At 42.0% G+C, this 15,624-nt stretch overlaps 1 protein-coding gene across 1 annotated transcript in view; it reads right to left on the bottom strand.

Moving 5' to 3' along the window:
- LOC112226472 (XK-related protein 4) overlaps positions 1-15,624 on the bottom strand; it is an 84,318-nt gene continuing 68,694 nt past the window's right edge. Inside the window, exon 3 of the mRNA XM_024390838.2 lies at positions 1-1,170. Within this exon, the coding sequence (XP_024246606.1) occupies positions 212-1,170 (959 nt within the window). The 3' untranslated portion in view covers positions 1-211. The remainder of the gene's footprint in view (positions 1,171-15,624) is intronic.

The following is a 15,624-nucleotide window of genomic DNA, read 5'->3' as shown; positions in this document are numbered from 1 at the left end:
AATTGCTGGGAGATTATACATGGAGTGTGCAACTTTCTCTATTCTGAAGTTGTAACCATGACAACCAACACCATGGTTCAATGCTAGTATGTATATAGAGAGAGTTCATGACGTATTATTGCCACAGTCCTGCTGTAAATCCAAGTTGATGGTAATCCTTTATTACAGTTGAGCATTTCCATGGATCCTTCATCCAGGCAGCGGTGCAGGGCTACAACGTGGTCTCGTACTCTAGACGCTCCTGAACAGTAGTGTCATCTTTGTACTGGAGTCTGGGTGGCGTGGGGGAACAGTCGATGGCCAGGATGGCCTTGCGTATACTCCTGTCCAGTACGTGCCTCTCCCAGGCCGGATAGCGATTCCGACACAGGTCTATTTTGATGACTGTCTCCTCAATGCGTGGGGCACGGGAGGATGGCGTGGAGGGGGCGGTGGGTCTCACCTGAAACACGGGCATACAGCCGTCCCTCTCAGTGTATTTGGCGTCTCTGCCAATGGTGCCATCCCCCGAGATGAGGGGCACACCCCGATTGGACCTCAGTGAGTTGGTGGCCCCCTCGGTGGGCAGCATGAAGGCAGCGGTGGGGTCGTCCAGCACGAGGCTAGGCGAGTGTCCGAAGCGGGGCCCGTTGGGGTGAAAGAAGGCGTAGTACATGAGCATGAAGACGATGCCGGTGAGGAAACTGCTGAAGATGACACAGAGGGCGGGGACGGCGAAGGCATCGGTGCTCTGAGGGACGCGGTACAGGTACCACAGGGCACTCAGAGCAGTGTTCTCCAGCAGGATCACAAAGTAGTAGATGAAGAGCCGACACCGAGTACGACCCTCCTTCACATTAAACCAACTGAAGATGTAGATGATGCCCACTACCATGTCGAAGACAATCTCCTCCCACTTGGTGATGCAAAACTCGGTCTCGCAGTGGACTATCCAGAAGGTCATGAAGCACCAATGCAGAACGATGAAGATGCCGAAGTAGAGCTGGAACACGGAGGCAAACAGGGCGAAGGTGATGACCCGGGCAGCGATGGTGAAGAAATGCCAGCAGAACTGGATGATGACAGCCAGGTAGCTGATTGGCTTCTTGTCGTCCCGGGAGTCTCGCAGCGCTTTCTGATAGGATGCCAGGGCCCAGGCCAGAGACACAAGGGAGGCAGCCGCTGTCATTCCTACGGAAACACAGAGCGGACAAAAAAAACGAATTAGAGACACAGTCACAATTACATTTACAGGCATTACATATTGGTAGTAATGTGTGGAGTTTTAGTTCCTGTAAATCTGCCATGTGACGGCTTCTTAAATAATATACTATAATGTCACCAATGGAGGAGTCACAGAAAATGTGTGATGGAAAAATATATATTTTGCAGGAAGTATCTAAGAGAACTTTTCAAAGAGCATTGCAACACCAAACAGAACCAGGAGCCAAACTCAAATTATTTTGCACCAAACCCAAACAAAAGCACATTTAGGAGACAAAAAACCCTTAACTAGTGTCGATGTCCGCACCCACACGGGAATCAAATTAGCAGAATAATAAAAAAAGAACCATCAAAATCCATCTATTTAAGCTAGAGATATCTCTTTCTTTGCATGGGCTGACCTTCTGAAATAGTCCAGCCACACAGACAGTATTGTGAAGAATTTGAGGCTGAAGAAATTCGGCTTGGTCCATAAGACCCTGTTCACCCCGCTACCATCCAGAATGCGAGGTCAGTACAGGTGCAACAAAGCTGGGACCGAGAGACTGAAAAGTAGCTTCTCCCTCAAGGCCATCAGACTGTTAATTGAATAGACACCACGAGCCTCCACCCACAGTACCTTGCCCTCAACTTTAGTCACTGTTACAAGTCTACCCTGCACCTTAGAGGCTGCTGCCCTATGTACATCGTCATGAAGCACTAGTAACTTTAATAATGGGACACTGCCACTTTAAATCATGTTTACATACTGTTTTACCCACTTCATATGTATATACTATATTCTAGTCAAAGCCTATCCTATTTAACTATTGCTGTACAGATAGTATTCTTCAGATATACTACATATTTCTAGCCATATACTATCCGTATTGTCTATACAGCCCATCACACATATACAATTGTCTTTTCAGAAGTTTACAAACAAGGTTGGTTAAACTCGTGACTCCATTTCTTGTTAACAAACTATAGTTTTAGGCAAGTTGGTTAGGACATCTACATTGTGCATGACACAAGTACATTTTCCAACAATTGTTTACATACAGATTATTTCACTTATAATGCACTGTATCACACCTCCAGTGAGTCAGAAATGTATATACACTAAGTTGACTGTGCCTTTAAACAGCTTGGAGAATTCCAGAAAATTATGTCATGGCTTTAGAAGCTTCTGATAGGCTAATTGACATCATTTGAGTCAATTGGAGGTGTACCTGTAGATGTATTTCAAGGCCTACCTTTAAAACTCAGTGCCTCCTTACTTGACATCATGGGAAAATCAAAAGAAATCAGCCTAGACATCAGAAAGAAAATTGTAGACTTCCACAAGCCTGGTTCATCCAATTCCCAAACGCCTGAAGGTACCACATTCATCTGTACAAACAATAGTACGCAAGCATAAACACCATGGGACCACGCAGCCATCATACCGCTCAGGAAGGAGACGTGTTCTGTCTCCTAGAGATGAACGTACTTTCATGCGAAAAGTGCAAATCAATCCCAGAACAACAGCAAAGGACCTTGTGAAGATGCTGGAGGAAACAGGTACAAAAGTATTTATATCCACAGTAAAACAAGTCCTATATCGTCATAACCTGAAAGGCCACTCAGCAAGGAAGAAGCCCCTGCTCCAAACACTCCATAAAGAAGCAAGACTGCGGTTTGCAACTGCACATGGGAACAAAGATCATACTTTTTGGAAAAATGTCCTCTGGTCTGATGATACAAAAACAGAACTGTTGGGCCATAATGACCATCGTTATGTTTGGAGGAAAAAGGGGAATGCTTGCAAGCCGAAGAACACCATCCCAACAGTGAAGCACAGGGGTGGCAGCATCATGTTGTGGGGGTGTTTTGCTGCAGGAGGGACTGGTGCACTTCACAAAATAGATGGCATCATGAGGCGGGAAATGTGGATGTGGATATATTGAAGCAACATCTCAAGACATCAGTCAGGATGTTAAAGCTTGGTCGCAAATGGGTCTTCCAAATGGACAATGACCCCAAGCATACTTCCAAAGTTGTGACAAAATGGCTTAGGACAACAAAGTCAAGGTATTGGAGTGGTCATCACAATGCCCTGACCTCAATCCCAGAGACAATTTGTGGGCAGAACTCAAAAAGTGTGTGCGAGCAAGGAGGCCTACAAAGCTGGTTCAGTTACACCAGCTCTGTCAGGAGGAATGGGACAAAATTCACCCAACTTATTGTGGGAAGCTTGTGGAAGGCTACCCGAAACGTTTGACCCAAGTTAAACAATTTAAAGGCAATGCTACCAAATACTAATTGAGTGTATGTAAACTTCTGTCCCACTGGGAATGTGATGAAAGAAATAAAAGCTGAAATAAATCATTCTCTCTACTATTATTCTGACATTTCACATTCTTAACATAAAGTGGTGATCCTAACTGACGTAAGACAGGGAATTCTTACTAGGATTAAACATCAGGAATTGTGAAAAACTGAGTTTAAATGTATTTGGCTAAGGTGTATGTAAACTTCTGACTTAAACAGTACATACAGTACCAGTCAAAGGTTTGGACACACCTACTCATTCAAGGGTTTTTCTTTATTCTTACAGCTTTGCACACTCTTGGCATTCCCTCAACCAGCTTCATCTGGAATGCTTTTCAAACAGTCTTCAAGGAGTTCTCACATATGTTGAGCACTTGTTGGCTGCTTTTCCTTCAATCTGCGGTCCAACTCATCCCACCAAAACATCTCAATTGGGTTGAGGTCGGGTGATTGTGGAGGCCAGGTCATCTGATGAAGCACTCCATCACTCTCCTTCTTGATCAAATAGCCCTTACACATCCTGGAGATGTGTTGGGTCATTGTCCTGTTGAAAAACAAATGATAGTCCCTCTGAGCGCAAACCGGATGGGATGGAGTATCGCTGCAGAATGCTGTGGTAGCCATGCTGGTTAAGTGTGCATTGAATTATAAATAAATCACAGACAGTGTCACCGGAAAAGCACCCCCACACCATAATATCTCCTTCTCCATGCTTCATGGTGGGAAATACACATGCGGAGATCATCCGTTCACCTACTTTGCATCTCAAAAAGACACAGCGGTTAGAACTAAAAATCTGAAATTTGGACTCATCAGACTAAAGGACAGATTTCCACCAGTCTTATGTCTATTGCTTATGTTTCTTTGTCCAAACAAGTCTCTTCTTCTTATTGGTGTCTTTCAGTAGTGGTTTCTTTGTAGTAATTCGACCATGAAGGCCTGATTCATGCAGTCTCTTCTGAACAGTTGATGTTAAGATATGTCTGTAACTTGAACTCTGTGAAGCATTTATTTGCACTCCAATCTGAGGCTGGTACCTCTAATTAACTTAATTAACCTCTGCAGCAGAGGTAACTCTGGGTCTTAATTTCCTGTGGCGGTCCTCATGATTGACAGTTTCATCATAGCGCTTGATGGTTTTTGCGACTGCACTTGAAGAAACTTTCAAAGTTCTTGAAATGTTCTGCATTGACTGACCTTCCTGTCTTAAAGTAATGGACGGTCTTTTCTCTTTGCTTATTTGAGCTGTTCTTGCAATTATATGGACTTGGTCTTTTACCAAATAGGGCTATCCTCTGAATACCACCCCTACCTTGTCACAACACAACTGATTGTCTCAAATGCATTAACTTATGGCTGCAGGGGCAGTATTGAGTAGCTTGGATGAAAGGTGCACAGAGGTGCCCAGATTAAATGGCCTGCTCCTCAGTCATAGTTGCTAATATATGCATATTATATTTGTTTGAGTCAGTGGTCTGGCAGAGAGCCAGGTCCTGGTCACGTGCATTCCACATGATATCGACTTGCGTTCCATTAATTCTATAGACACAAAGGAATTCTCCGGTTGGAACGTTATTGAATATTTATGATAACAACATCCTAAAGATTGATTCTATACTTAGTTTGACAAGTTTATTTGACCTGTAATATAACTTTTTGAAGTTTTCGTCCGAAGTTCGCCTGGACCTGCACGAGAATTTGGATATGTGTACTAAACGTGCTAAAAAAGTAGCTACTTGGACATAAATAATGGACATTATCGAACAAAACAACAATTTATTGTGGAACTAGGATTCCTGGGAGAGCATTCTGATGAAGATCATCAAAGGTAAGGGAATATTTATGATGTAAATTTGTATTTCTGTTGACTCCAACATGGTGGAGAAATGTTGTTTCTATCTGAGCGCCGTCTCAGATTATTGCATGGTTTGCTTTTTCCGTAAAGTTTTTTTGAAATCTGACACAGCGGTTGCATTAAGAACAAGTGTATCTTTAATTCTATGTAAAACATGTATCTTTCAACAAAGTTTATGATGAGTATTTCTGTTATTTGATGTGACTCTCTGCAATTTCTCCGGATATTTTGAAGGCATTTCTGAACATGGCGCCAATGTAAACTGAGATTTTTGGATATAAATATGCACATTATCGAAACAAAACATACATGTATTGTGTAACATGATGTCCTATGAGTGTCATCTGATGAAGATCAACAAAGGTTAAAGATTAATTTTATCTCTATTTGTGCTTTTTGTGACTTTGTCTTTGGCTGGGAAAATGGCTGTGTGTTTTTTGGACTTGGCGGTGATCTAACATAATCATATGTTGTGTTTTCGCTGTAAAGCAATTTTTAAATCGGACACAATGGGTAGATTAACAAGATGTGTATCTTTCATTTGCGGTATTGGACTTAAAATAGATTTGAATTTCCCGCACTGCCTAAGTTTTGATGTTTTCATCCTTATTCTACAATGTAGAAAATAGTCAAATGTTTTGACTGGTACTGTATACACTACCATTCAAAAGTTTGAGGTCACTTAGAAATGTCTTTGTTTGGCCTCCCGGGTGGCGCAGTGGTCTAGGGCACTGCATCACAGTGCTAGCTGTGCCACCACAGACTCTGGGATCGAGGTCTGGAGGTCCATGGGGTGACGCACAATTGGCCTAGCGTCGTCCGGGTTAGGGAGAGTTTGACCGGTAGGGATATCCTTGTCTCATCACGCACTAGCGACTCCTGTGGCGGGCTGGGCGCAGTGCACGCTAACCAGGTCGCCAGGTGCACTGTCTTTCCTCCGACACCAATGGTGTCGGCCTCCAGGTTGGATGCGCGCTGTGTTAACAAGCAGTTGGGTTCATTTGTCTTTGTCTTTATTTAAAACAAATGTTTACCCCCTTTTCTCCCCACTACTAACAATTGGATACCATGAAATTGGGGAGAAAAGGGGGTAAACATTTGTTTTAAATAAAGACAAATGTATTTGTTTTCCATGAAATGAGTTGCAAAATGAATAGGACATATAGTCGACAAGGTTATAAGTAATGATTTTTAATTGAAATAATAATTGTGTGGCAGCTACATCCGTGCAGACATTTGGCATTCTAGTTGTCAATTTGTTGAGGTAATCTGAAGAGATTTCACCCCATGCTTCCTGAAGCACCTCCCACAAGTTGGATTGGCTTGATGGGCACTTCTTACGGTACCATACGGTCAAGCTGCTCCCACAACAGCTCAATAGAGTTGGGATCCGGTGACTGTGCTGGCCACTCCTGGTATAGAATACCAGCTGACTGCTTCTTCCCTAAATAGTTCTTGCATAGTTTGGAGCTGTGCTTTGGGTCATTGTCCTGTTGTAGGAGGAAATTGGCTCAAATTGAGTGCCATCCACAGGGTATGGCACGGTGTTGCAAAATGGAGCGATAGTCTTCCTTCTTCAAGATTCCTTTAACCCTGTACAAATATCCCACTTTACCACCACCAAAGCACCCCCAGACCATCACATTGCCTTCACCATGCTTGACAGATGGCATCAAGCACTCCGACAACATCTTTTCATTTTTTCTGCGTCTCACGAATATTCTTCTTTGTGATCCGAACACCTCAAACTTGGATTTGTCTGTCCATAACATTTTTTCCAATCTTCCTCTGTCCAGTGTCTGTGTTCTTTTGCCCATCTTAATATTTTCTTTTTATTGGCCAGTCTGAGATATGTTTTTTTCTTTGCAACTGCCTAGAAGGCCAGCATCCCGGAGTTGCCTCTTCAATGTTGACATTGACACGGGTGTTTTGATGGTACTATTTAATGAAGCCTGTAATCGAACCCACAAATGCTGATGTTCCAGATACTCAACTAAAGAAGGCCAGTTTCATTGCTTCTTTAATCAGAACAACAGTTTTCAGCTGTCCTAACATAGTTGCAAAAGAGTTTTCTAATGATCAATTAGCATTTTAAAATGATAAACTTGGATTAGCTAACACAATGTGCCATTGGAACACAGGAGTGATGTTTGCTGATAATGGGCCATTAAAAATAGGAAGTTTCCAGCTACAATAGTCATTTACAACAGTAACAATGTCTACACTGTCTTTCTGATCAATTTGATGTTATTTTAATGGACAAAAAATATGCTTTTCTTTCAAAAACAAGGACATTTCTAAGTGACCCAAACGTTTGTACGGTAGTCTGTGTATATGCAGTGGGGAGAACAAGTATTTGATACGCTGCAGATTTTGCAGGTTTTCCTACTTACAAAGCATGTAGAGGTCTGTAATTTTTTATCACAGGTACACTTCAACTGTGAGAGACGGAAACTAAAACAAAAATCCAGAAAATCACATTGTATGATTTTTAAGTAATTAATTAGCATTTTATTGCATGACATAAGTATTTGATCACCTAACAACCAGTAAGAATTCAGGCTCTCACAGACCTGTTAGTTTTTCTTTAAGAAGCCCTCCTGTTCTCCACTCATTACCTGTATTAACTGCACCTGTTTGAACTTGTTACCTGTATAAAAGACACCTGTCCACACACTCAATCAAACAGACTCCAACCTCCCCACAATGGCCAAGACCAGAGAGGGTGTAAGGACATCAGAGATAAAATTGTAGACCTGCACAAGGCTGGGATGGTCTACAGGACAATAGGCAAGCAGCTTGGTGAGAAGGCAACAACTGTTGGCGCAATTATTAGAAAATGGAAGAAGTTCAAGATGACGGTCAATTTCCCCTCGTGGGGCATCAATGATCATGAGGAAGGTGAGGGATCAGCCCAGAACTACACAGCAGGACCTGGTCAATGACCTGAAGAGAGCTGGGACCACAGTCTCAAAGAAAACCATTAGTAACACACTACGCCGTCATGGATTAAAATCCTGCAGAGCACGCAAGGTCCCCCTGCTCAAGCCAGCGCATTTCCAGGCCCGTCTGAAGTTTGCCACTGACCATCTGGATGATCCAGAGGAGGAATGGGAGAAGGTCATGTGGTCTGATGAGACAAAAATAGAGCTTTTTGGTCTAAACTCCACTCGCCATGTTTGGAGGAATAAGAAGGATGAGTACAACCCCAAGAACACCATCCTAACCGTGAAGCATGGAGGTGGAAACATCCTTCTTTGGGGATGCTTTTCTGCAAAGGGGACAGGACGACTGCACCGTATTGAGGGGAGGATGGATGGGGCCAAGTATCACAAGATCCTTCCCTCAGTAAGAGCATTGAAGACGGGTTGTGGCTGGGTCTTCCAGCATGACAATGACCTGAAACACACAGCCAGGGCAACTAAGGAGTGGCTCCGTAAGAAGCATCTCAAGGTCCTGGAGGGTCCTAGCCAGTCTCCAGACCTGAACCCAATAGAACATCTTTGGAGGGAGCTGAAAGTCCGTATTGCCCAGCAACAGCCCCGAAACCTGAAGGATCTGGAGAAGGTCTATATGGAGGAGTGGGCCAAAATCCCTGCTGCAGTGTGTGCAAACCTGGTCAAGAACTACAGGAAACGTATGATCTCTGTAATTGCAAACAAAGGTTTCTATAACAAATATTAAGTTCTGCTTTTCTGATGTATCAACTACTTATGTCATGCAATAAAATGCAAATTAATTACTTAAAAATCATACAATGTGATTTTCTGGATTTTTGTTTTAGATTCTGTCTCTCACAGTTGAACTGTACCTATGATAAAAATTACAGACCTCTACATGCTTTCTAAGTAGGAAAACTTGCAAAATCTGCAGTGTATCAAATACTTGTTCTCCCCACTGTGTATATATATAAATGGAATATATGTATGTATATATATATATATATATATGTATATATATATATATATATATTTTGTTGTTGTTGTTGAGCTTTCCTATATCTCTCAGATAAAGGACAGACACTTCAAAACATACTTCCTTTTTATTTAATTTTGGACTATGTTATTTCCCCCATGTATGAATCTGTTTTTCAATGCGTTTCTATGGGCTCATAGCAGTAAGGGCAAATTCAATATTTCATCAAATCATTTTGTAATATATTTTTTATATACCTACAGGGGTCCTTAAATTCTAAATAAAATAGCTAAATGATCCTTGGGATGACCATCTTAAAACAATTCCATATGTTAGCTTAGTAGAAACCCAGCCCTGGGCCCATAGACCTTAGTGGGAGGAACTGCATGGCAATATCTACCAATGGTGGGGAAAAAAGTTTAAAAAAGTAAAATTCAAGATAGCTTAATTAATAGAAAATGACTCAAGTAAAAGTGAAAGTCACCCAGTAAAATACTATTTGAGTAAAAGTCTAAAAGTATTTGGTTTGAAATATACTTAAGTATCAAAAGTAAATGTAATTGCTAAAATACATTACCTTTGGAAAGTATTCAGACCCCTTGACTTTTTTCACATTTTGTTATGTAACAGCCTTATTCCAAAATTGATTAAATAAATAAAAAATAACAGGTTGTTAGACATTTTTGCTAATTTATAAAAAATGTAAAATAAAAATTACTTATTTACACAAGTATTCAGACCTTTTGTTATGAGACTCGAAATTGAGCTCAGTCACATCCTCTTTCCATTCATCATCCTCGAGATGTTTCTACAACTTGATTGGAGTCCACCTGTGGTAAATTCAATTGATTGGACATGATTTGGAAAGGCACACACCTGTCTATATAAGGTCCCACAGTTGACAGTGCATGTCAGAGCAAAAACCAAATTGTCCGTTGAGCTCAGAGACATGATGGTCACTCTGACAGAGCTCTGGAGTTCCTCTGTGGAGATGGGAGAACCTTCGAGAAGGACAACCATCTCTGCAGCACTCCACCAATCAGGGCTTTATGGTTGAGTGACCAGACGGAAACCTGGCACCATCCCTACGGTAAAGTATGGTGGTGGCAGCATCATGCTGTGGGGATTTTGTTTAGCGGCAAGGACTGGGAGACTAGTCAGGATCGAGGCAAAGTGGAACAGAGCAAAGTGCAGAGAGATCCTTGATGAAAATCTGTTCTAGAGCACTTAGGACCTCAGACTGGGGCGAAGGTTCACCTTCCAACAGGACAACGAACTTAAGCACACTGCCAAGACAATGCAGGAGTGGCTTCGGGACAAGTCTCTGAATGTCCTTGAGTGTCCCAACCAGAGCCCGGACTTGAACCCAATCAAACATATCTGGTGAGAGTTGGAAATAGCTGTGCAGCAACGCTCCACATCCAACTTGACAGAGCTTGAGAGGATCTGCAGAGAAGAATGGGAGATACTCCCCAAATACAGGTGTGCCAAGCTTATAGCGCTATACCCAAGAAGACTCGAGGTTGTAATCCCTACCAAAGTTGCTTCAACAAAGTACTGAGTAAAGGGTCTGAATACTTATGTAAATGTGATAGTTAAGTTTTTTTTTTTTTTAATTAGCAAAAAAATCTCAAAACCAGTGTCATTAAGGGGTATTGTGTGAGGATCGATGAGGAAAAAAAATATTTAATCAATCTTAGAATAAGGCTAAATCCTAACAAAAGTAAAAAGTACATACTTTTATTTAGGAATGTAGTGAAGTAAAAGTTGTCAAAAGTATAAATAGTAAAGTACTACAGATACCCCCAAAAACGACATAAGTGGCACTTTAAAGTATTTTTACTTAAGGACTTTACACCACTGCACAATTAGCTCAATATTAACCCCATTCTTTTCCAAGCTGCCTGTAAAATACAGTACTTCACAAGGCCCACTGGTGGCCCACTGGTGCTCTGAAAACTGAGGGACTTTATTGTTACTTGGTACTCAGTTAGCTCCAGTAAAGATGGCTGTGATGGCAGAGGTCCAGGGAATCCTGGCTGGAGAGTAATGACACTGGGTTTCTCTGAGGAGCTGGGTGCCATGGTTACTAAGTGCTCATGTTGCTGGAGTGATCGTTCTCTATCAAGAGCGAGAGGAGACCATCTCCTGGCCTCGATACCAGAGGGAGACAACAGCCCACACATGCACTTCTACACACACACACACACACACACACTAGAGCAGACATTAGAGAAAGAACAAGTCGACAGACTGAATTGACTGCATTTAACTAGCTTTGTGAAGTAAATTCTGTTGAATACATCTACTGTTTATTATTCCTCTGTAAACCCCTAGGGATTCAATAGAAACTCTTTAGACTACAATTTGACTATAAACACTGAAAGCAGGAGCAATAAGATGCTAATTGGCAGCCATTCAAGTTCATGCAACCCTTTAATCACACGGAGGAGGACCATATAAAATCCTGGTATACATCCCAAATAGTACCCTATTCCCTATAGTGCACTACTTTTGAGCCCACTATAGAGCCCCCCACTATATAGGGAATAGGGTGCCATTTTGGATGTAGACCTGGACCTCTCTCTGGCAATTATACAATGGTGCTGTTGGACCATGCCAAACGAAGATGGCTTCCCATTAACACGAGTGGCTCTGAAATCTTAATTGCAACAGCTTTGTATCCAATTAAAAGTTAAGGCTTATTTTCCATCAGCCTGTTCAGAATGGAATGTCCCCATTCAGCCCACTCTCCATTTTCTTTGGGAAGCTTAATAAACCATGTTATTCAATCATTGAGCAAATAAAAAGTGAGGAACAGTCGTTATTACGGCGCACGACAGTCACTTACTCTTTGCCATAATTCGAGGCAGCTAGGCCTCTCAGTAAACACACTTGCTCTGTTGCTTTATTACATTCTCAAGAGCAAAGAGAGAGTGAAGCAATCTGGTGAATGAAGACTGGTCGAGCTGCGCCGATAACCTCAGTTCATCCAATAGTCTAAAGGCCTGGCTGGGTGGACTAGGTTGTGCCTTTAAAGGTTCGATCAGATCAGACCACATTGAAATGGAGATGATTGCTATTCATTTTAACACAGCTCCCTTGGCTCCTCTTACAATAAAGAGTTAGAGCTACCACTGTGAAGTGGAGCCTCATCCACAAAGAGGTCTGGCAACAAGCTGTGCTTTAGTGGGAAAAGTGAGAGAAAAACATGATGATGGCAAGGAATACTTAACATTCTCTAGACTGCACTGTTGTGGGAAAGATATTTGTCTGTCTATCCTGGATTTTGGGTTATGATGTGGCTGCTACAGATACTTTCTGTCCATATAGAAACAACCTCATACATAATCAATTCATTATCCTGCATATGGATTAGTAGATCCAGCGTCAATTGTTGAAAACGAAAGCCACCCAAACACCCTTCCAGATGTAAACGAAGAGCTTAGATGAAGTGGAAAATATAGGACATCTTCGATGTATGTGCATATATCAAAGCATGAAGATATTATGTTTTAGTAGTGCCTCACTCAAAACTCTTTGCCTCCTTGTGGATGGATATTTATGTGGCACCACGGCCCTTCAGATCATGCATTTTGGTGCCACGTCAACCCTGTCACATTACTCAAGAAGCCTTTCAGTACAGCAAAGTGTGAGCCTATTATCCTTTCTGTAGCTTCCCTTTGTGTAATGTCTCCTAAATAAGTCTCTATGGGACTAAGTGGAACTATAGGCGTGACTTAACTCCCTGTTCCTGGCCTTTAACACCCAGGACCATCACGGTCAATTGCATTTTGTTATCAGAAGTGAACATATGGCTGACTCCTGCGCTTCCTAGTACATTTCACTTCAAAGTCAAACCGAGTCCGCTTTTTTTAAGGATGTCAGAACTGGATGGTGTGATGTATACAGTAGGACAACATGTTCATTAAACATGGCAGAAAATAATTATCTTTCTTCGACCACTACTGTCTGTCCACCACATACAGTACATTGAGCTGGGAGAATCAGACAGCTGTCTGTCTATCTATCAATAATATAACTATGTCTTTAAGCAGATGCTTTTTTTAAAAATCAACTGCATCTACTATATCGATTGGTCTATTTATTTACATGTGTGTATTTGCTTGTCATTGATTAATGACAGTGTTAAACCCAGTTAGATGCAGGCCAGGCCATTAGGTGTTGGCTGTTGGGGCATGATGAAAGGGTTTAATGACTACTGTGTGGAGTGGGATAATTAACAGGCTGAGGCCAGGAGTGGCAGGGGACTGGGAGGGGGCTGTGATTCTTATTTTGGAGCTAGGCCCTGCGTGCATGCGTTTGTGCACGTTTAGCACGCGTTTAGTTTAGTGCATGCGTGTGAGTGTGTGTGTGCAAGTGCGTGTGTGTTTCTGCGGAAGGAAGCATAGCCCCTCCTCTGCCCTCACACACAAATGTGCAGTGCATCTCGATGAGGGGAGGGAAGCCAAAGCCAGAGGAACCTGCCTGGCTGGAATGGTCCAGTAGCATGCTTCCTGGTTACTGGGCTGTGTGATTTGACTGGTCATGTAATGCTCCTCTCCTCTCCTCTCTGCTCGTCTTGCTCACAGAAGCTACAGTAATTTGGGGAATGGGGCGGGCTGGGGACCAGGGAGGAGAGGGGGTTATGTAAACCACAGCAGCAGCACTGCAGCACTGTCTGGGGCTGCAACATCCCAAATGGCACCCTATTTAACCAGACTAGTGCACTATATAGGGAATTGGGGGCCATTTCGGACTGCAAAGGATCTGCCCAAAAGTACTATATAATTACTATAGAGTATAAGCACTATATAGGGAATTGTCATTTTCAGACGGAGCCTGTGTCTCCTTAGTATCTTCCACACAGAGGACTTAACAGTAAAATAACCAACTGATGGGAAATACCTGCTTCAGCAGCAGCAGTAGCAAGGTCACTGTTGACAGCACTGGGAAATGGATATAGGAAATAAAACACTCATGAGTGTCTGCTTCCTGGTATACTGTACAGTTGAGCTTTGTCAGAGTGGTTTTCTCCTCATCGACCCATGCCTTTGGCAACCATAGTGTTACTGATAGTTCCTTGGTTTGTCACTGCTTTTATAAAACGACACTATGGATTTCTCACTGCAAGCAACAGAGCTGTATAACTTACTCTCTAGATAACTCTCTCGGTGACACTTAAAAAAGATTCTCTGGTACTTTTGTATACTTTTTAGCTAGTAGTTCTGAAATTATCACCACGAGCAAAAAGGGGGTAAACATAGGAAAAAATGGCTCTGCGCAGCTTCCAGAAACACAAACAGACCCTACAGAGCCCCAGTACAGCAACACAATTAGACCCAGTCAAATCAGTCCCTTTCAAAAGGTGCTATCTAGAACCTAAAAGGGTTCTTCAGCTGTCCCCATAGGAGAACCCTTTGAATAACTATTTTTGTTTCCAGGAAGAACCCTTTGGGTTCAATGTAGAACCCTTTCCACCTTTCCATAGATTATGCATGTATGAACTACACGTTGACACATCCAGCCCAAAGCAGCAGGTTTAAAAAATACTTACTAGTCGCCAAAGTACCGTAGCATGTCTTTAAATCTTAGGGCAACTTCTACTTTTATCTTCTTATCTGGTTTGAAAGGTTGAATAATATGACATCTGTAGCCGCTACTCAGACTGTGATGTCCAAAAATAAGTTCTTTGATCTTCCCGAGACATCACACAGCACCTTATCGATGCATACAAAATGGAATTCCTTGTCCTGGATTGACTTCAAACGAAGTGAATGCTGCTCTGATGTGAAAGGAATCCCTAGCATTTTCAAGGTTGGAAAGAATATGTCTCCTTTTTGGAAAATAGAATGTGAAGCGATTGTAGAATTGCCAAAATATTCCTCATAAATTGGTCAAAATAGGAATGCAATGAGTTGAGACATCAGAGAGAGAGAGAGAGAGAGAGAGAGATGTGAATGATCTGAGTGACAAGACAAAAATTCACAAAATGGGACGAACACCAAATTGGGACTCTGCATGCAGAATTCTGCAAAAAATATCCCCCAAAACACTGCCCAGAAAATGAGGTGGAAACTGAGCTTCACTTCCTAACCTCCTGCCAAATGTATGACCATATTAGAGACACATATTTCATGTGAAATGTCTTTATTCTTTTGGAACTTTTGTGAGTGTAATGTTTACTGTTCATTTTTTGTTAATTTCACTTTAGTTTATTATCTATTTCACTTGCTTTGGCAATGCAAACATATGTTTCACATGCCAATAAAGCTCTTAAATTGAAGAGAGAGAGAGGGAGATCATGGCCGCATGATCAAAATAACATCTTGCTTAACTGCAGGGATTTGAAAAACAGC

Source organism: Oncorhynchus tshawytscha, linkage group LG28 (assembly GCF_018296145.1).
Source record: "Oncorhynchus tshawytscha isolate Ot180627B linkage group LG28, Otsh_v2.0, whole genome shotgun sequence".
NCBI lineage: Eukaryota > Metazoa > Chordata > Actinopteri > Salmoniformes > Salmonidae > Oncorhynchus > Oncorhynchus tshawytscha.
Note: the sequence above shows the minus strand (reverse complement) of the source record. Positions and strands in the feature narration are given on the sequence as shown.